Here is a 22,819-nt window from a genome sequence, read left to right as displayed (position 1 = left end):
AGGGAAACAGTATTTAAAACAAGCCGGTGTAAACATCTGAATGACACAGTTTATTAAAGAAAGAAAGCTGTTTATCAAACTTACTGAAGTCATCATATTGGAAATGAATAATTAATATTGCTCATTTCTTTTTATCTTCTGTGCATAACAATAAGTGCCACATGGGCAAAAAATATCATTTTTATTTCTACCAGTATAGAGAAAATTTTATGGGAACATATAGGGCATTTATGGAACTAAATGAACAAAAAATGTTCAGTGTGAGATATATGGAAAAACAGTTTCATTCTGACTTGCTCAGCTAAGAGGAGTATTGTGTAACCAATTGCTATTTTGATCCTGAAAAATTAGTATTTTAGGATTTTTTTAATGAGACTAACATCATAATTGCCTTACTGTTTTTTAATCCATGGTTTGCGAAACTTGGTCAGTCATGACATTTGAGTCTTGTAAATAGGCTTCTTAAAATTTCTTTTCAATATCATAGATTCTCCTTTTTTCCACACATTGTTCTCAGGATCATTTTTCTAACTCTTCCGTCATTTTTTTAATCACATGCTTTTGATTACAAAAATTGCATGCTTAAATCCAGGCCTAGGCTGAAACATTTTGCTACTCCAGGTAGGGAATTGACACAGACTGGAGCATGGGTGGTCAAACTTGATCATGTCATGTGACATATGACATATACAATGTTTTTTGCCTTTGCAGAGCCAGGGTGGGCATACCCTGTATGTGACACATCCAGTCCACTGACCACCAGTTTGGCAGGCCTAAAGTATCTCTCTCATTCAAATGGTGTTACTTTCTTGTTACATTCAAATCATGACCATATGGGAGAAAATTCCACTAATATAAGTATTATAGCATTAAACATAAATCAATAACAAAGCAAACAAAACAAAACTCTTAAAAATGCAAATTATATTCCAAATCTTATACTGTGAAAAGTCTATAAAAATCTTGATCAATATCTGATTGCTCATCTTCCAAGGCTCAGGGAACTCAACTACTAAGTATATAAGAATTTGCCTACTGTAAGCAAGCATGTTCAGACATTTTAACATTTCTTCACCTTCCCTTTGGGGCCTGGAGTCCACAGTGACTCATGAATAATTGGAAACATTAATTTCTGTAAAGCAAGAAACTGTTCTAAAGGACAATTTCTAGTTGTATCACATAAATCTTAAATTGTGTTCACTGAGATATTCCAAGATGTTTCCAGTGGGAAACATATCAAAGTACTTCCCATATAAACTAGTTTAATAAACCATTAAAGACAATGGTAATGAGGGGGATATCTTTTAAATCTGTTAAGATTAATCTGCTACAGGTAAATGCCCTTTTCAAAGAAAAATTGCAACTAACCTGCCACATTGTGGAACACTTCTACAATCTGTTAGGAAATTTCATTTTGCTTTGAGTATTCATATAAGAATTAAAGATAATCTCCGATAGTGTTGTTGCTATTTCCAAGAATATGCAGATGGTCCTGGACATAATATAGACTATTTTCTCTGTGAATTTAACTCTCAGGTAGATCTAGTAGAAACTTCATGCTGTGAGACTAGCTGCATAGTCTCACCAGATGCTGATTCAGAAATGGGCATACTGCAAAAATATCTGATGCTAATAGGCAATACAATTCTGTTATAAGTGAACTAAGGCTTTCCTGTATTGTTGGGTCCACTGTTTAAAAAGTTAGCTTGTAGATAGACTGATGCAAAAGCAACAATTCATAATGGCTTCTCTGATCTCACTCTGGGTCCCTACCAAGTCATCTTTAAAGATAGTTTTTCTGAATTCTGATTCTTGCCTTGTAACTTGATTTTTGTCTTTTGCTTTTCAAATAAGTTGCATTTATAGTCCGTCTTTCAGTTTCATAACTTCATGAGAGTTTCTGATTGACAACGCTTAGGAATAAAACTGAATTTAAAGTGAGTACTCTGCCACTGATTTTTGCTAGCAGAATGAGATTGTAAAGAAAAGATTGGACAATTTACTGGCAAAAAAAAAAATGGCTCAAATTATTTCAGCTGAGCTTTTTTCAATACATTATCCAAACTGAACAAATTCTTCTAAACTCATTTTTAAAAGGCACTCCATCAAACTATTATCTTAGTCTGACTGAGAATGCTGTGAATTGAAGTTCATACACCTTAAATTTGCCAAGGTTTGGAAACATTGTGCTAATCAGTACCACTGGAAAAGAAAAACGTGAGCATCCCAAACTAATTGCTTTCTTGAGGTAACTGTTTCCTGTGGCAATTCAAATTATAATTTCTCTATTTTCATATGAAAAACAAATTTGCTTTACTTCTGATCTTCCTATATGCTGCATGTCTCTGAACTTCAAAATGTAAAAGAATACCATCATGATCTCCTCCATTTACAAAACTGATGTTTCTATTCATGAATGACCTTTAGTGAGATATTTGCTGTAAATGCAGCTGTGTCTGTGTTTCAGAAAGGTCAGAATGCAGCTTTGCAAAATGTAGGTAACATTACCTCCTTGCAGCAGTTGATTTGCTGAAAGTCTTTGTGTAATGTTGGCACAATCATCATTCAAATTTATGTATTAAGAATTAATTTAAAAGTTATGCCTGGAACTGGCTTGTTTCCATTTTCTAGGCATTTGGATTTTGCAACAAATGAAATGCCATGGATGATGCTTCTTTATTGTATATTAATAAAACACATAGGCACGGTAGAAATTAAAACGTGTTTACAGCCTTTTTCACTGAGCTTGTACTTTCAGTATTTTAATCTCTGCTTGCCACCTTAATCAGGGAAAGTATTTATGTTCAGTTGTACTTTTCCTACAAATACAATTTACCACTCAGTTCAATAAAATCTCCACTGACTTTGGCAGTTTGGCTCCTTGTTTATTCCCTCTTACAAGGTTCAACCATTGGCATTACTTGTTAGGATTGAATTCCACACCAGCCTGTACAAGTTTGTCAAATTAAGGATTTATCCAAGTAATTAGTCAAATTGTATCCCAGCCAGATATTGGCCTTTGCAAGATGGTTCCAATGCCTGTAATCAAAGTGATATAGATAGACAGACAGCCCGTGTAGGAACTACAATTGGGACCTGCAACTCAATTGTTAAGCAAAGCAGCCACTAGGTGAAACTGCAACTGCTTATTATCTTACTTCAGCTTTCCTTTGCTTTACAGACCTGCAAAAGTCATAAATGCAAGGATTGCAAAATTACTTGTATTATTGGTGATATAGTTTGTGTGCCATTTTGATTACAGGCTTTGAGTTTCACCATAGGAAAGGAAAAATATATGCCTTGAAGGTCTAAGGAAGAAAGAACTATGTTGCTGAAATAGGGAGAGGCATAAAAAAGGAGGTTGGGGGGGTGTTTTTGTTTGTTTTTTAGAAACTGCAAGAGTGTTACTGCATTTGAATGTCTAGAAAAACATGTAATCCATATGTACATTATTGCACAGAACTAAAAATAATCACAAAATGGCCAGAGCTTTAGAGAACAGATGCTGATGCCACCCTTTTCAATTTACAATATATACTGGAGTATAATGAAATATGTATATAATCCAGGAATTGGAGTTAAAATGAAGAAAACTTTATAGATGAGACTATACCTTACAAATTTAAACTGAGAATTCCTTTTGTCATGGAACCCAAGCCCAGCCAATTGCCTTCTAAGTTCCAAAACAAAGAATTGAAGAAAAGAGTGGTTGTAATAGACCCATTCCTTATTTTAAATTCTGTTGCTATGATCTTCCCAGCTGAAGTACTAAAACTAACAAATGCCCATTTCCTTCAGAGACAATCAGATTGCACAGGCCCAAGCTATGCACATCCCCATTAGATTGCTTTCAGACATACTGAACCTTTGATAATCATAGCCAGCAGTGAAATCAAATGGGATATCCTTTAGTGCAATTTCTTGCATATACTACTGTAAACAAATAGGATCCCTAAAATCATAAAATCATAAGCTGGAAGGGGAAAAAAAGCAGGAGTCCTTATGCCATTCCAGACAAATGGATTGTCCCATCATCATGGGTCTTGTCATGCCCCTGTTGGAATCTGACTCGCAGGAGGAAGCTGATAGGGAGTGAGAGTGTGGCTCCGTTGGCTGTGGAAGAAACTCAGTTGGCTGGGGAAGGGCAAAGTCTGGCTGGGCAGAGCCAAGGAGAAGTAGAACAAGGGAGAGGGGATTCAGAGGAAGACCCAGGTCCACCCCCTCTTCATCCTAGGGCATCCTAGGGCAGGGAGGAATGGAAAATAGAGCAACGTGGGTTGCGTGTCTTATGGGGGAGAGGAAAGGGGCCTGATTCCCTTCATTAGCTACAGCTGGGAACACAGTGTATAAAAAAAGGCAAACTGCATGCAGCAAGCTGTTGGGAGCAAACATGACTTTATCTTGTATCGTCGTGGCTTATCTGTATTCCTGGCATCTTCCCAACTGTGTGAGTTTTGCCATGCTTTCAAGTCTGAAATTCCTTCTTCTGCCCTGATGAACTAATTACTTCAGTTTGGTTTGTTTGGATTTTAAGTTACAATTTGTGTGTACCTTGTTTTGGACTAAATTTTCTACAGTTAAAGGCTGTTCCTGTGAGAGTTTTTCTCCAGCTGAAGGTAACCTGGACATTGGGGCCAAAGTTGGAGATAATAAAGGGTGTCTGATTGCTTACCTGACTGTGTTGCCTTTGTGCCACTCCACCGGTCATCACAGGTCTTGTCTTCTGATCTCCATGGCTATGATGGAAATGCTAAACAGGCACTAACAATGTGTAAGGTGGAGTTGTGGAGGGGGCATACATGAGGAAGGGGATTCCTTGATGACAGCAAGAAGGAATAATAGATAACCAGAATGAATAAGTTCTTGTGTGCATTGTGACATTTGCTGTTATTATTATTCTTTATTCCACATTTGTTCTCTCTTTCTTTTCCCCACCCTCTATGGTCTACTCGACAATGAAAACCCTTGTCAATATTTTCCTCGTGAAGGAGTTGATGTGACCATAGGTGTTTTCTGGGGAAGCTTTGCATGATTGTTCTACTGATATTTTATACTAAAAGGCAGACAGTATCCATCGTTTAAATTTAAGAAAATATTTTCATATTCAAATTATTAGCAACTTTTATCAGATTTTTCCTGCTATTTATGCTGCTACAATTGTTTTATTGGCACAGTAATATTCTGGAAAAGAAATTACAGTAGCCTAATATTAAATACACAAGTAAAAAGCATTTTTCTGTAGTTGCATTGGCTTGCTACTGCCGCATTACGTGCTATTGCTGATGAAATTAAAGTATAGAGATTTTAAGGAGAGTGTTTCTGAGATGTGGCTAGAAAAATGCCATTAGAATTACATAAATATAGTTATCATAATGACAGACTGAAATGCCAACTTCCAAACAATTATGTTACTTTATGAAATGATAAAAACAGAAATGATAGAAATGATGGATAACAGAAGAAAAGAGAAAATGGCACAACTACCTAATAACCAGGAAGGTGATTTGCCTCATTCTAGTTATACACAGTTTATTAATCAGAATACAATAGGGATGAGGATATTCATTTGGCATATATGTCCATTTGAAGGAAATGCAGTTTAGATAAATGATACTCATATCTGGTTCTTTGCTTGCTTTCTTGTCCATTTTCCAGCATCGTGACATAGACTTTTACTTTAAAGACTATGACTGTACATAGATCAGTGTGAGAGAATGTCTCTATGCACATAAAGATGCATGATTTGATGTTCCACATTATACCTCATGACACTATATGAATTACAGTAAGTCTTGCTATTGGATTGTTTGGGTAGGAAAGTTGTCTTCTCTCTCTTTCTCTCTTTTCCCTTTATAATGAGAGCAATAAGAAGGATTTATTTGACTTGCTGATATCAGCTGGGAGCTTTTGATATGTTACCTGGCTCTGGAATTCATCATGCCTACTTTGAGATCCTCCCAGTTGTATCAGCCACGGTAGAGTATCTTGGCATGTTGAAACAACACTGTTCCAAGTGGGAAAGAGCAACTGCTGTGAAAAGAAACTGGAAAACACGTGTGTGAGAATTTATCTAATATTTTCTCTGTGCCTTTTTCTTATGGATAGTTTGTAGCAGACCAAATGGAACTTTTAAATTAGTGAGAGTAGTTGCTTTTTTATTGACATGGAAAAACTGATTTATCACTCCCAAAATGCCAAATTTCACCTTACACATAATAAATTATGAAGTACTGTTTTCAGTGCTCTCAAATTCTGTCCTTCTGACTTGTGTACATTGATAAAGCTCAAGTGACCACTGATCACTTTTCAGAATACACTGTAAAAATGATTCAATTTAGGATTTTACTCTGCTGAGTTAAAAAAAGGAACTAATGTAATTGTTGGCTTATGGTTGAAATTTAATTTCCATTTTCCTTTTATTTTATTCACAAAGGCATTAGTGAATATCTACTCCAAACATCCATTCACATTAAAGCCACTTTGGCAATCTGATAAGGATATCTTATTTTGCTCTAGATTGTAGTATTTATAATGACTTCATTAGAAACTGAACATGCACACATGGGCCAGCACAAGATATTTGGTTGCATTCAGTCTTGCAAATGTTTATGTTCCCAGGATCTTTTGAACCTTTTAGGAACGGCTCTGTATCCTTATTACAATCTGACAATTAAAAGACTGTTTTCATATCAAAGATTGTCACCCCAAAATAGCCAGGAAAGCCATAAGATGCTATGAAAAGTCCCAACATTCTAATATGGTCAACTCTTCTTCATTTGGTTCAATGTCAACTCAAGATCAAGTTTAATGTTGCTGGAATATCTGGCAAATTGGCACTGTGAAGCTTTTTGGAATTATGAAAAGATCATTAATGCATTATCAAGCCAGTTTGTCACTTCACTTCTGTTTTTGCAGATAAGTTTGTGATTAAATTGGATGTACCATATGCCAATGTCAAATTTATAATAATATAAAGAAATATGAACACCTCTCCACTATGAGGTAATTACACTGCCTAGTTTACACCAGGCTACTTAGATCCGGTTTTAATGAGAAAGTATTTTCAAACTAGAGTAGATGCAAAAACCAAAAATTGGGAGGATTGAATGAAAAGTAATGTCTTAATTTTATAAGTCACCAAAAGATGGTAGTACTGACGTGCTAGAAAGTGATACATTCTTCAGCATCTGTTCTTTTACTTTAGTTGGCATAAATTGAAAGAAAAGTTTGTGTTGCTTTTGATCATGAAATAGATACCTACAATATAATGAATATTTATCAGTGCTGCTTAAGCAATGCACCATTTTTTTGATTACTGAAAAAGTCCTTCCAGTTGAAATTCTTTGCCAAATGCAGGTTGTCTATGGTAATGATTGTGAGTCAATACAGGTGGACCTCACAATCATTCATTTAGCAACTCTTCAAAGTTACAACAGCACTGGAAGAAATGACTTATGGCCAGTTCTTACACCTGACTGCTGTAGCATCCCCATGGTCATGTGATCAAAATTATAGTGCTTGGCTGCTGGCATTCAATTCTTTCCCAAGGGATATCCAACAAGCAAAGGGAAAGCTGGATTTGCTTCATGCTCATGTCATTTGCTTAACAAGCATGTCAAAAAGGTCATAAATCATGCATGACTCACTTAATTACCACCTTTCTTAGTAAAGGAATTCTGATCCCAATTATAGTTGTAAGTTGAGGACAACCTGTACTGTGTGTCACTGAAGCAACATATGTAAATATGGTAAAAAATATAGAGTTCTTTTGTGATGACTTTAAGAAGCTTATCCATCCTTCGCAGGAGATTATATGGAGAAGTCAAAACAGGTAATATAAGAGCTCATTTAAAGAATTGTTTTTCTGTTTTATTTATTGAAATGTCCTATTTAAACTAAGTTATGGAAGTGGAAGTAATACTCTTCATTCAACCCTCTCAGAAATCTCCCACAAGAGCAAGATTTTTTGAAGTTAATATTGCTTTACAATAAATTACAAAGTGGTAATATTAAAGCACTATTATTCTGAAACAGATTTAATAATATTATAAGAGAGATAATTATTTGGGTTAAGACGGGATATTGATATTAGCATTAATAGCATCACATCAGCAAACCTGCAAATACAAATACAAGCTTACATATCAGCCTTTTTGCAAAATGATAGTGTATTGTCACAGTCATGGATCTTACAGCAATAATTTCCAAGGAATAAATTATTTTTGGCCTTCGAGGCCTTAAGCCAGTGGACTTTTTATCAAAACTTAATTGTACAGTTACATCATTTCTTTGGTGGTTTGATGTAAATACTATAAAGTTGATCATCTAATTTTCATTTGTAGGCATCCTGTCAAAACAACAAAATTGAAGACCCATAAACATACAAACTCAATTTTCCCTCTTGGCTGTGTTTTGAAACTCATTGATGTCACTTCCTTCCTAAGTCAGCAGCTGAATTTTTCTTTAATTCTTAGTCCCAGCTGTCTATATTGTCAACACAAAGTTATTAAAATTCCTTTAAAGTGAATAAAAATAGCCTAAAAACAAATGTAGTGGGAAGCAGGAAAGCATCAGTATTCAAAGTCCACAAACCTTTGAGCAAAATAGAGTTGATCCAAGTAGAGATTGAAAACATTGGTCTTTCCTCACATCTTGTACATCATTAAAGGTTGTTTAAAATACATTTGCCTTAATCTTTTATTACCCCCAAAAGAGAGTGCCTTATCTGGTTAAAAAAAGTAGCCTCAAGATGTGAATTTTCACAATGATGTTCTCAGTGAACTCTATTGCCTACTGAAAGTCTGCCTGAATAATGTTGAATTTCTTTCTCAAAGCCAAAAAAAAAAAAAACATTTCTGCAAAACAAAATACTATGCTATTATGCAGGAAGTAATTACCATAAAGAGGCAATCCTCTGTCATAGCCTAAAGCAGTAAGTAGTCTTGATTTTGTTTTATTTTTAGGAAGATTATTATTTCAGGAGATCATTAGGGAAGTTACTTTCTTACTTGTACCAGTGCAATACTTTTCATCCCATTCTATTAACGTACTTGTTGAACATAAATATTTATTTATTTTTTATTATATTTTTAAAAGCTCAAGATGACTAAGATTTCTTCCTCATCTGTCTTCTGAGTGGCATGGTAGATGGTGATTCTCTCCATTTAGTGTTCTGCCTGAATGGAGAATGCAGATTTAAGCCTCATTCTATGGAACTTTATATATACTGAAAAGGTGGATACGGCTCTATAAACACTAGCGATCCAGATAAAGGAATCAACTCGTTCAGTAAGAAGTTGACATTGCCTTTTCCACAGTTTTCCCCACTTCTGAATTATGGTGTTATTCACCCTTGTCTGAGTCATCAGAGACAGGCATGAATTTGCTGTTGCCATTCTCAGTTCCTATTCTGCAATTGCCACATCACCTGACCTTTCTCCAGAGTACCAATGACAAAGCCTAACAGATATATTTTATACCTTAAGATTGCCTTTCACTTAAGTAGCAGAATAAAGAGTAGGACCCTGCTTTAACATTGGAACATTAATGACTTATTAAGTCATTAAGTGGATACCATGTTGTTGGAACATAGCAGAAAATAGATGTTGCCAGGGCAACATAGCTGGTTCATTAAGGGTTCAAACAGGGACGGAAGCTAAATGGACTTCTTTATTGAACCAGTTGGTTTCTTTATTTGGACTTCTAATGTTTCTAGGACTTGGAATTGAACTGGAATATTCTAATTGAAAGCATATGCACTGTGCAAGTTAAAATTGTTTCTTGATTTGTACTTAATTTTGCTAATCCAAAATGCTTCTAGGAGTCCTAGGAAAGTTGGTGAGCACTGATAAATGGACACTTGGGTATTCTGACTAGTTGTTTCACAATGTATTTAACAAAGCGGGAATGAATTTCCTTTGTTTTATAACCATGAATACACAGCAGGGTAGAGATCTCTCTCCTGACCAGCCTAAATATATTCAGAATAAAAATATCCAAAACCTAAAAGAATTTTTATGATGGGAACATTAGCAGTGTAAGATCTAACTACAATGCCTAGTTCAACTAAACAGTTCGTTTAGATCTTCAAGCTTTTGAAAATACTTTATATTTTTAAAATGTATAGCTCATGAATTTTTATAGAATTTTCCTCATCAAACAAAGGAAACCAACATCTTTATTAAATATGCTGTTCTATAGCTTATGTGAATCGGGTTAATTCATTTGTTATTGTACAGAAAAAGTTACATTTTTTTCAAAGATGACAGCAAATCATCAACATTCAGTGGTTAAACAGAAACAAAAAGAATATTTGTTTGATAATTTAACACTGCCTCACATAGTTCCATAGTCGTCCTTGAGACCCACAAATTATGACACTGTCAAGCTGCAAAGGGAATGTGATCCACATATATTTAGTCCAGAATTTGTGATTGATGGAGTTTGATTAAAAATGTCCACAAACAATATGAAAACTTTTTAGTAATGAAGATAACCTTGTGAACTCGAAAAATAAAGGATATCCCCCCTTGTTTTGTTTTTTAATTTTGTTTTCCTTTATATCATTTTATATTATATAACAGTTAGGAGGTTATTGGAACAATTCTTGCCTTTTACAATCTTCATTTTTTTTCTAAGTGAACTTGCTGGATTTTCCTTATTTTGGAAGTATAAGAAGCTTTTGTAGAGGTCAAACCCTTTAGTTATTGATTGTATTTATTAAATTAGGTATTATAGATTGGTTCCAGTGGTCATACATTCATTCTTTAATTATTTATTTGTTAAAAGCCATATTCTTTTTTGGGGGTAATAGTTAAATTATGTGTTGGATTTGACACTTACACAATTGCAATATAAATATGATTATTATAGGACTCTTTAATAATCTGTTCTCCTAGTTAATCCTTCAGTAAGGCAGATCTGTGTTATTGTTTTTGCATTGAAAGATGCAAAAAAATGAGGTCCACATGTAAAGGTTCAATTAACTGACTTTTGCGAAAACCTATACACAGGAATCTTTTCAGTCTAATAGCACCTAGGTAAAACTTGATAAGGATCAACAGCAATCAAAGGGGGTTGGACTTAATTCATTTGAGGCAATGTAATACTTCTAAATTGATGCCTCGTTTAACTCCCTTCCCTGGCTATGCCAGTACTTCTCCTCCTGGCACAAAAATGTTCCCAGAATTCATTTTGGATCATACACACTGGAATTGACCAAGAAACCGAATATTTTAGGCATAGTGAGACTGGAAAAAAAATTGTATTTGAAACATCCACTACTAAAATAAATAAACTGATTAAAATTAGGCTCATATGTGAAAGATTAATTTGCTATGTTATAAAATCTGAACTAAAGAATCTACACTATTTAACATTGTAGTGATAGATTTCTGTTTGACCCATTGTGAAGTATTGTTGATGACGGCTATCTTACAGAATGAAGTTCAAGAGTTTGAACAAGAAGTAGTTCACCTATTGTAAATGGGAGAAATCATTATTCCAACACTCCTAAAAGTCGTTTTATAAAAGCCAATAGGGGTGATTCAAACATTCTTAAAAGCTGTTTTTTCCCCTTAACCTTGTTTTGAAACTGATATGATCACTTTCTCTGAAATAAAAACTTTTTTCTTTCTTTCAGACTCTGAAGAAAAAATACAACTGCAGATAATTAATCAGGTATTTTGACCATTTTAGATATATTACAATTAATAAAATCTATGAATTGTGCATTTTTATAAGAGAAGAAATAACACAGGAATCCGCATCTAGATATTTATGATTTATCTTATAAACCAATGAAGCTCCCTAGGCAACCAAACAGACTGGAGAAGAAATCCAGTACTAAGATGATGAAGCACAGGTAACATCATGCCTGTTTTTATGTAGAAAAAGCACCTGTTTATTATTGCTTTCTTTAATAGCTGCCCAACAGAATTATGTGTTTGTGGGGGGGCACTACTCCAAAATGGATTGTTGAAACCATGGATGCATGCTGTGACTCTTTTACTGGAGGTACTCCAAGATCCACAGCCTTGGATGGAAATTGAAATGGACTCTTTGGCTCTTTTATTATATGTAGCTAGGAATAAATTGACCATAGAAATCCATGCAATGAAAGGATTTTGTAATGTGTACCTAATAGGGCTAATCCTGGAAACTATGGTTAATGTGAACTGTACCATCTAGTTACTGTGAGGATAACCAATTATGAAGATAATAATAACCTGTTCTGAAGGAGCCATTCTTGTTGGTTCCTGAATCAAATTCAAAGCCATCTTCATGATGCAGGCTAGAAACTGGAAGACCATAAGTTCTAGTCTGACCTTAGGAGAATGAAAGCAGTTTGGGCCCAGTCATTCTCAGCCCAAAGCACCTCATAAGGTTACTGTTGTGGGAAAAATAGGAGGAAGAAGATGTTCACCGCCTTGAGTTACAATTATAAAAAAAGTAGGAAATTAATAAATAACATAGGAAACCTATGATAGATGGCTTAGGAAATCATGGTACATCTGGTCCCTAATATATCTGGAGAAGGCAACATCTGTCAGTGGTCTCTTACATAAGGATGCAAAACCAAATTCTTGATACAAATTCTTTTTACAAAGCTTTATCTAACAATATGTTATTAATTTTTTTCCGTTTCTTATCCCTGTACCATAACTATCTATAAAGCCCAGAGGTCAATATAAGATGCCTGGCTATGTAAACATTTTAAATAAATAAATAAAATAAATAGCTCCTTCTAGTCTTGACACTCCGTTATTTGGGGATTTTATCCATTCTTTTGGCCACAACCAACAGCTTGTTTTGATAATCTGTACATTTCTGTTGATTTGTACATATTTTAGGCTATTTATTAATATAATCACTAATTTATGCATATATATATATTCGGGTATTTTCCCACGTCATTATAGTTGTGCTTTTAAAGTTGTAGCAACGTTTCAGCAGAATCTCATCTGCCATCATCAGGCTTCTGTAGTGTTCGTCTGTGAGTCAGAAAAGGCCATGAAAGTCTGACTCACAGACGAACACAATAAAGAAGCCTGATGATGGCAGATGAGATTCTGCCGAAACATTGCTACAACTTTAAAAGCACAACTATAATGACATGGGAAAATACCCGAACAAAGCTGAATACCATATATATATAGAGAGAGAATGAGAATACAGTGTATTGTCAGGGCATATCATTTACAAAGGAAAAACAAGAAAAAAAGAAACAGTAACATATACTAATAAGAATGGCAATAGTACAACAGAATAATTTTAACTAAATTTATCTTTACATTAACTTATTTGTAATCCTGTTAGTTATATTGGCATATTAATAGTTATAAACCATCTTTATATTCATACATAACAATAGCCTTTTTTTATCTAATTTCTACCTCTTATCTCTAACCCAAAGAAGATATTTTCCTAGGGATAATTATCCTCAAATATTTCAACTAAGTTTATATTTCTATACAACTTGTTACTTATTCAAAAAACATTAAATTAATTCATTTTCTGGTATAACCAGAAAATTTACAACCTCAACATTAGATAAAATGCTTTTGTAATTATTAAGAAGGCACAGAATATCATTAATGTAGCTGAAGGTGTTGAAATTGGAAGAAAATGCTCTGTCATGGTCCTTCTCCATTTTTGTTAGAAATGTCCTTTGAAATAAACCTATGGAATGCAAAATATATCACTTTTTTCTCTCTTTTTAATATTAGGCTTTACCCTCTATCATTTTCTTCTGTTTTAACAGGCATTTGGAAGCTATTCTAATGAGGAATCAGAAAAACCAAGAGAAGATTGGATTTCAGGAAAGTATTTTCACAAAGCCATTAAACCTTTGATTGAGAGTGAAGATTATCAGGAGCCCAATCTTTTGAGGGGAACAGAAGATTTGTTGACTACTATTTTTTCTGAAGACCCACAGAAAGTTCTTAAACAGCTCAAAGAAATGAATTTTTCCTCCAACAAGCATTATTTAAATAAATTCTTTAATAGAAACAATAACTGGAAAGCCACCAATGCAATACAAGAGAGGCGAAAAAAATTTCTTCATGATATTTGCCAAAAACATGTTAACAGAACCCAAATTCCGCTTGTGCACATGGTCTCTAGAATATACGTGGAAGATAAATACAAACTCTTGTATTGTGAGGTTCCTAAAGCGGGCTGTTCCAACTGGAAAAGGATACTGATGATACTTGGTGGTCTCGCAAAATCTGCTGTTAATATTTCCCATAATAGCGTACACTATGGAAATCATCTGAAGAAACTAGATAGTTATAATATAAAAGAGATACTTAAGCGTTTAAAAACATATACCAAAATTATATTTGTCCGTGATCCAATGGAAAGATTGGTGTCTGCTTTTCGGGATAAGTTTGAACATCCAAACATTTATTACCATCCTGTATTTGGGAAGGCAATTATTAAGAAATACAGACCTAATGCAGATAAAGAGACATTGAAAACAGGATCAGGAGTGAAATTTAAAGAATTTATACAATATCTATTAGATCCCTCTCGGCCATTAGGTATGGATACGCATTGGGAGCAAATCAACAAACTTTGTTATCCTTGTGATATCGATTATAATTTCATTGGCAAATTTGAAACTCTGGAAGAAGACGCCAATTATTTTTTGAAACTAATAAATGCTCCAGATGAGCTCCTATTCCCTCATTTCAAAGACAGACACTCCACAGACAAAAGAACCAATTCAGAAGTTGTAAGGAAATACTTGGCAGAAATTCCTGCTATAGAGAGGCTGCAGGTTTATGGCTTTTATTACCTGGATTATTTAATGTTTAACTATAGTGTACCATATGAGGCATTCCAATCTGATGTAATGCATAATCGCCCTTACCTATAACTTACAAGAAAAAGTATATTTTTTTTAATGGAGAAGCTTTTGATTTGTTAAAATTTTCATAAATGTAAGTGCCTAAAATTTAGGAAATAACATATTGCACTGTGATGTCTGGGAAAAATAATTTCATATTAGAAAATTATAGGATATAATGCAGTATAATTAAGATAAGTGGTATTAAAATAATTATGTTTTATTGTATTTATTCCATTACTGCAAATGCATTTTTCTATATTCCAGGGAACAGCAGTTAAAAGCTGGATTTATAAATCTGAGAATAAGTCTTTTATTATCAATCATATAAGGAAATATTAGAGAAGAGTCAATATGAGGTTCTCAGAGAAATGTATGCAATGGTTCAACATTAGCTTATTTACCTGAAAAGGTTATTTCTGTCTGGACAGATAGCGCTTAGAAATAATATATACTGCAGCTACTAATTTTCCTACTGATTTTTTTTATTATTGGCCAGAATTGCAGACAAAAGCACACTAAAAATAAAAACAAATAGTAAATAATTTACTAGATAATAAAATACCTAGCTTCACTACTGTAATATCAATTATAAGACGTTCTATTTCAACAAACAATTCTTTATTGAACACCACACAACAATTTGAATACACCTTTAATTACACTTTTAAATGCATCTTTATTAAATATACCTTTAAATATTAAAATATCTTTAATTACACTTTTAACATTTGTTTCATATATAAATTCTTCATATTTTTATTGTATGCATTCCTTGTTTGACATCAGTTACTCCAAATATAAGCTGTTTTACAATATTACTTACTAAGATCCATTTCATTATCAGCACAGTTCTTAGGCATCCTTGTATTTATTGCTGCAGAATCAGATAATTTTGCCTCAATTTGTTAAGAATGCATTTTAAGCATTTTTAACTGTTCTTAAATTAATGTTTCATAATAATGAAACTACTACTATAAGTCATATTTCTTGAATGAATGCAAAAGTAAATGTCCAAGGATAATGTTGCAGGATCTAATCTGGGTTGGTCACCCAGATTAGATAAATTTAGTCTTCCAAGTTTTAAAACTCAATCACACTTTGGATGCACAGTCTGGTGAGAGAGAATTTTCCTGAGGATGGGCTTCAGCATGAGTCTAAAAACATGGAAGACTAAACTATGGTCCTGGTGACTCATCCAGATTGGATCCCATCCTATATTCTTTTGATGGGAGAAAGTTAGCCTTTTTTAGCATTGTTTCTAACTTAAGAAATCAATTATTTATTTAAACCCCATGATCAATATCCCAAATGGTGGTATGATTCAGCCACTTTGCACCAATTCAATAGAACTTGTAGCTAAGTTTTTGTGCAGTTTGGTGAACAGGCTGAATACTGAGCCTCGCCCCTCCGCTCTCAGCCACACCTCACCAGGAAGCTCGCCTGGCCTTCGAAATAAGCACAACATGGAAGGCTTCCATCTGAGGAAATAAGTCCAATCAATGCCTCTATCTCCACCAAAACAGGGTGATCCATCTTCACATCTTTTCAAGCACAGCCTCTCTTCCAAATGATCCTGTGTATAAGATGAGCAATGCACACTGAACTGAAAAAAAGCAACTGAGCAGCCGCATTGCCTCCAGGCACTTCGCCACCATTCAGGCTCTTCCCCAGGGCATTAGGGCGTTAATTAGGGATGAGGCGAGGAGGGGCTGGGAGGGGAGGGCTGAGGCATTCCTCGATGTGAGTAATGTTGAGTTGGCCATGCCCACCCAGGCACGCCTACCCAGATGGTCATTAGGGCAGAGAACTGATTGTTAAATTATTTGACAATAATTTACCACTGATTCCAAACCCTATTTTCACACACATTTCAACTCTATCTCATTTGTTATATCTTAATAATGATCTTTATTTCTTTGAACTTATTGAATTCTGTGGGCGGGGGAAGAACAGGACTGTTGAGTATGCAAAATAATTATTTCACTTCTTTCAGCTCATTCTAATAAGAGTTACATTTTGTCAAATACAAAAGCACAATTTGCCTTACTTTAATATGAATAAGAACAAAGGTTTGTGGGATGAAAACACATGTGGCTACCATGCTAATCAATACTCAATCAGGAATACAGAAAAGGGCTGTGCCTATATAACATGCTGAAACACAGAGTAAGCTAATTGTATTTCAATTTAGTGTGTTGTATAAATCCTTAGTTAGTAGTCAGCATCTTGGATGAATCTAGAAAATAAGATTAATTGATTGTGTTGTTAAATAAATTATGGACAAATAGTGTAGTTTATGAATATAGCTAATTACTTAGCATGGACAGTCCTGGAATCAAGTAGTCATTTTACAGTACAGTGCTGGGGACGTGGGGTTCAAGAATGATGCTACCTCAACCTATACCTGATGCTGGGGACGTGGGGTTCAAGAATGATGCTACCTCAACCTATGGAGCAGTGATCAATATGATTGATCACTGCTCCATGTCAGATTGCAAGGTAAATGAATGAAGAAAATGCTGAGTACAAATTTCAGGCCATAGCAGCATCTTTGACCTAAAGACCAAACCTTTCTCCATGTAAGAATTATAGACTTTGTTTTGAAGGGTGTCTGATTTTCAGTGAATCTGCCAAAGGGTTTTTTCAGTACATTGTAGAACTATTGATTTACTTATTTTACAACATGTATAGCCTGCTCTAGTCTAAACATTCTCTGATAAAAGTATAACAAAATCAAGAAAAGATAATATACTCAAGATCACTTATGGGTAATAAAAATCATAAAAAAATACATCATAGTGTTATTTAATTAAACTAATCTAAAGGCTAAATGCCCACTGGAGTAATACTATCTTTTGAAATGCCTTTAGAGGGAGGATGTACCTCCAAAGAAAGACAGCTCATAACGGGGGGCTAGGATGTCACTTAGTCCATCCCTCATTAGCCTTCTGAAATGGGGAATCCTACATCATCCTTTCTAGATGACCAAACCAGAAGAGCACATAGGAACATACTTCTGGGCCACAAAGAGCTTTGAAAGTAATAACCAACCATTTGTATTGAGCCACAGAGCCTAATTCAACTAAGGAGGTGACTTCAAAATTGTTGCTATTCCTTCCTGACCAGAGTGACCCATGGGTTGTCCAGCTGCAATTACCATAAGTGTAACTAACCCACTGTAGCTTCCATGTCATCTCCAATTGCAGCCTTACCTATAGAGCATTGCAAGGATTGAGATGGATTGTAATCAGAGAACAAGTTACAAGTCAGCAATGTTCTTTGATCAGGAAAGTTAGTTCACTACCAAGCCTGGGTGAAGATTCCCCAGCAATAGCTTTCACCCCCTGTTTAATCTACTTAATCCTCCCATCCATCAATCCCTGAGACCCAACAATACTCCCATTGCCTGACAGATTCTTAGCCTCCACATTCTGTCTTGAGAAGCTTCCTTCCATCCCTTCTTCACCATCTCCCAGTGGGAAGGGATGATGGAACTGTTCTTTTTCTTACCAGTTGATACTCTTCCTCAAGCCTGTCTAATATTCTGGAGATCCAGGGTAAATCTCTGGAGCCATCAATCATCAACAGCTGCCAGAAATTGTTTTCCAAACAGCAGCTGGGTTTCAGCAGCAGTAATTTACCACAGTTGCTTGAGTCACTCATTTCTTATTCTATTGTGCATGGCATGTTCTATCACTGACCGGTCTGCTCAATCCAACTAAAATGAAGTGTTCCTTACCTGTATAAAATGAAGCCAAAGATACAACTGTAGTCTCTGCCTCTCTTTCTGGTTGCATTTTCTTATTTAGAAGCCACCATCAAATTTAGAGTGGTGATTTCTAACATAGTGAAAAACTGTGGAACGGTTTGAAATGAGATACTACATAATTTTATTCCTTCATTTTCTTTCTAAGTATGCAAATTGATGTAAGGTAATCATTGCAAATGGTTTTCATGCCTAATAAGTTTATAGGTTGCATATAAATTAAATAAAGTTTGTGTAAGCTATTCAGATAATAATGGTTGCTTTTCTTGGATACTTAAGATATACTTATTTCCAAAATCATGTCAAATTAATGTAATCCAGATATACTAAAGGAGGATTTGGTGATGCTGATATTCTTTCATGGAAGAATATTTATTTGGGTTTCAGGAAGCAATTTTTCTCTCTCTCCTTGTTCCATCTGCCTTGAGATTTCTTGGAGGAAGATCATCTATCTCTTACAAGTAGTAATCTACTGTAAATGGCTCCTTTGCAATGAAAAAATGGAATTAAACTTAGAATCTCATGTGACTCAAAGGCTGCAGGTTGTCCATCTTTACCAAAGTGATTCACATTCCTATAAGGATATTCTGCACCGTTTTCTGACATTACAAACGTTTTTAGAAATGAGAAGTTCTGTTTATTGCTTAGCTTCAATTTTCAGCTCCTGAAAGATTTCAGGTGACTTATCTTACTTAGCTAAAACATGATGGCAACTAGCATATTAGTAAGGTCAGACACAAGAAGAGCTTCAGGAGAAGTTTTAAATTTATTTAAATATGTGTGAATCTTTTACTCAATTTTGGAAAAATTTTACTCAACATTCATCTTCCTCAACAACTATCACCATAAACCAGTGATCGTCTGCTTGAAGAAAATTCAACATTCTTCTCTGAACTATGAATATGAAGCTTCACAGGGTTGAAATATTTACAGCAAAGCTGAATTGCTTTTTGCTCCTGCAGAAGTAGATTTTATTTAGGTCAGTTCAGAAAAATAAATGTTGGCACAGATCTCATGGCAATAAATGCATTTCACAAAACATCATGTTCTGGGAATGGCTTTCTTTTTATGTTGTTCCCCTATTTCAATTCCCCCCTTTGTAATTCCTCTTTGTTCATTTCCTCTTCTTTCAACTTTATTCTTTGCTCCCCACATTCTTGGCAGCAAGTTTAAGCAGACCAGTTTTCCAACTCAAGGGAATGCAGATCTGAATAACAATGAATTGGGATGAAGATTCCATGGAGTGTTTTTTACTTGTTCTTGAAAACTATTACCCCTCAAAATTGTTCCAGACTAAGTATCCTCTCTACAAAGGCTTATTATTAATGTATAGCCAAGTTGGTACAAAGGATGGATCTATTTTATAAAATGTATTTTACCAAATAAATAATTTGGAAGAATGTCATTACAAGTTTTAAATGTGGTTATCTCCAACTGGTAACACAATAGGAAAAAGACAACATTTACATAACTTTTGCATCATTTTCAAATAATGAAAGAACATTTGATTGAATTTGGATAAATTTCAGGATCATTAGTTGAGAAGAACACTTTAGAGTTATACAAGACATAGCAGACTGGTAATTACACCAGACTTTCAAAACCTAGCTATTTTAAATCTGTTTATCTACAAAGAAGATGGATGGACTTATTTTATTTTTTAAGTCAGAAGTGACTATTAACCACAGTCTTTTCTATATGCTAAAGACCATAGAATTTTGATGGACTTTTTAAAAAATGCATTTCAATATAAACTAATACTAAGGAACTGCCAAGTTAATCAAATGTAAGAAGATAAACATGTTTGTAAAACATTTCCCATACAAATGGTTTAAAAACTCAGAGTTACGTGCAGAAGCTTAGTGCAAAGCAGCTACCAATTCACTTTCAGTTCTGTGTTTCTTCCAGAAGATTTTTTTTTTTTTTTTTGGTAGAGAAAACAAGATGTTCCAGGGTACATTCGCACTAAACTATCCATTTTTTTCTGCCAAAAATGTTCTGCTGGCTGAGTTGGGTTGGTATGCTGAATGAGGAGAGGTAGTCATTCAGAATCAGCAGTTCATTCTTGGACATTCTGTTTGCATTTATTAGATGATAACTAAATGTATTGGCTTGGAAAAAACAATGAGTGAACCTCACAGAACTAAACTATTTTGAACTAGTTAGTGGCAATGAAAAATCCAGATGCTCACATCCTCTGATGAGGCAGCCAGTGTTTAAGTTTAATTCACTACTACTTACTGTATTAGGAAAATAATAAGAATATTTCCCCACTTCAATATTAAAAGTATCCTGAATAAAACATGGACATGATATGAGCCAAGCTTTTCCAGCCATTTGGACTCTTTTAACTTTTCCATGGTCAACTTGCTTTAAATGGTGGTCCAAAACATTTGGAGAGGATCAAGGTTAAAATTAGTGGGATGCATTGTGGTTTCATTTACTTGTTTAAGTAGTTCTTTAAGTACTTCCTAAAAGAAATGAGGCCAAGTGAATATTGTCAGAAAAACATTCAGTACAGTGAAAAATATTTGAGGCTCTTTAGTCATTTATGATTCCTAGGCTCGTTTGTCGCATTGTTTCTGATAATAGTCAAGATGTCCTCCAATTTTTTTAAAAAAAGAACCAGAAGTCCTAGTAAAGAAAATGACAGAAGTCTTCAAATGTTTTGCATCTTTGACAAGCAGAAGTTGAGTTTATGTGCTACTCTAAGCCTTTGTTTATTACATTTCTTGAACAGGCTACAATTTGCTAGGTTCCCAAATAGCTATTCAAGTACCAAATAAGATGTGTAAATTCAATGTGTATCTTCTTTTCCATTCCTCTTAATGGAAAATGCCTTATACATTGCAGTCCTTCCTGTTAGCCCTGCTGTTATGTGCCAAGATTTTACAGACATTTTTAGTAGATGAATACTATCATCTATAACTCAACAGACGTTCTGGGGATGTTTAAACAATTTGAGTGTGTGAAGGGCCTTTCTTCCTTGCTGTCCTCTAACCTTTTTTCCTGCTGGATGAGACAGAGTGAGAGAGATAGAGGATCTTCTGAAAGGTCCCCTGTAATCACTTTATTACTTCTTCTACAAAAGACTTGAGAGCTTCAGGCCTTTTATTAACATTTCCCTGGTATTTGGTCAGTAGAAACTACTCTATGGAAGTCCGAAGTCAGCAGTGGTGATGGTTACAGGCAAAGTCAAAGGAGGAAAGAGGATTTTAGGCCCCATCCACTGAATTTAGGATATATTTTTTTATAATTTCAGAGATAACCTGTCCCACTTAAGCTAACTAAGATAATTTTGATTGTTTTTTATATTAATCTGTATAGTATAGATAATTTTGGGCAGGCTCACTGAATTAGTAAATAAGTTTTTGTTTAACCACAACTGAGGTAATAAATATCTGTATAGGGCACTGACAGGAAACTTTATATTCTGTGGAACCTCTGTAACATTTTAGAGCTGAATCAGTATACTCAGGTTCCTGGTAATTTCTTTGTTAAAAGAGAAATATGCCTATGTCTAACTGATGCCTGTCTGCCTGCCTCTCTCTCTCTCTCTCTCTCTCCCTCTCCCTCCCTCTGTGTGTGTGTGTGTGTGTTTGTGTGTGTGTTTAGATAGGAGAGGGAGAGACACATATGTATACATTTGCTTTTGTGCCTACAGTACTCCTTTGAATTCCCACTTCCAGTTTTAAAAGTTTCACAACTGGAGGCTTATGGATAATTGCTTCAATGATGCGTGTAGCTGAAAAGAATTTAATTTTGGATTTAATGGTAATAGAAACTCAACACTGGCAGTGAAATAAGAAATCTGAAGCTTCAGCTGGAGAGGAACTACACATAGTGAGTGACTGGCATGTGAAATCCAATGTTTCTCATCAATATAGTTTTCTTCAGACAACTTTCTTGCATTCCCAGGGATTTTAGCAATCCCAATTGCTATCAATGTGACTGAGTGGAAGCATTATTATAAAATTGTACTATAGGTATTCTTTGTGTCATGCTTTCAGTACAGACGTCCCCAGTTTTCCCAACCTGGAGTTTGTCAACTGCATCACCTCAAGCCACATACACAAACCTTTCAAAGTCTTTCTGGCAATGAAGTCCCCCACCCCCTCAAAAAAAAAATCCACCAAAACAATAACAGCAGCAACACCACTACTAAGTTAAATATACCTAAATTTATCTAATGCAAGTTT

The 22,819-nt window shown here is 34.7% G+C and overlaps 1 protein-coding gene across 1 annotated transcript in view; it reads left to right on the top strand.

Annotated features, from left to right (window-relative positions):
• Nucleotides 1-15,521, top strand: part of CHST9 (carbohydrate sulfotransferase 9) — a 54,780-nt gene extending 39,259 nt beyond the window's left edge. The window contains exons 3-4 of the mRNA XM_026699146.2: nt 11,642-11,679; nt 13,763-15,521. Of these exons, the coding sequence (XP_026554931.1) occupies nt 11,642-11,679; nt 13,763-14,881 (1,157 nt within the window). The 3' untranslated portion in view covers nt 14,882-15,521. The remainder of the gene's footprint in view (nt 1-11,641; nt 11,680-13,762) is intronic.
• The last annotated feature ends 7,298 nt before the right edge of the window (nt 15,522-22,819 follow it).

The sequence above is a fragment of the Pseudonaja textilis genome, chromosome 3, assembly GCF_049901715.1.
Source record: "Pseudonaja textilis isolate UNSWEBS1 chromosome 3, rPseTex1.2, whole genome shotgun sequence".
NCBI lineage: Eukaryota > Metazoa > Chordata > Lepidosauria > Squamata > Elapidae > Pseudonaja > Pseudonaja textilis.
This window is presented reverse-complemented; position numbering and strand designations above follow the sequence as displayed.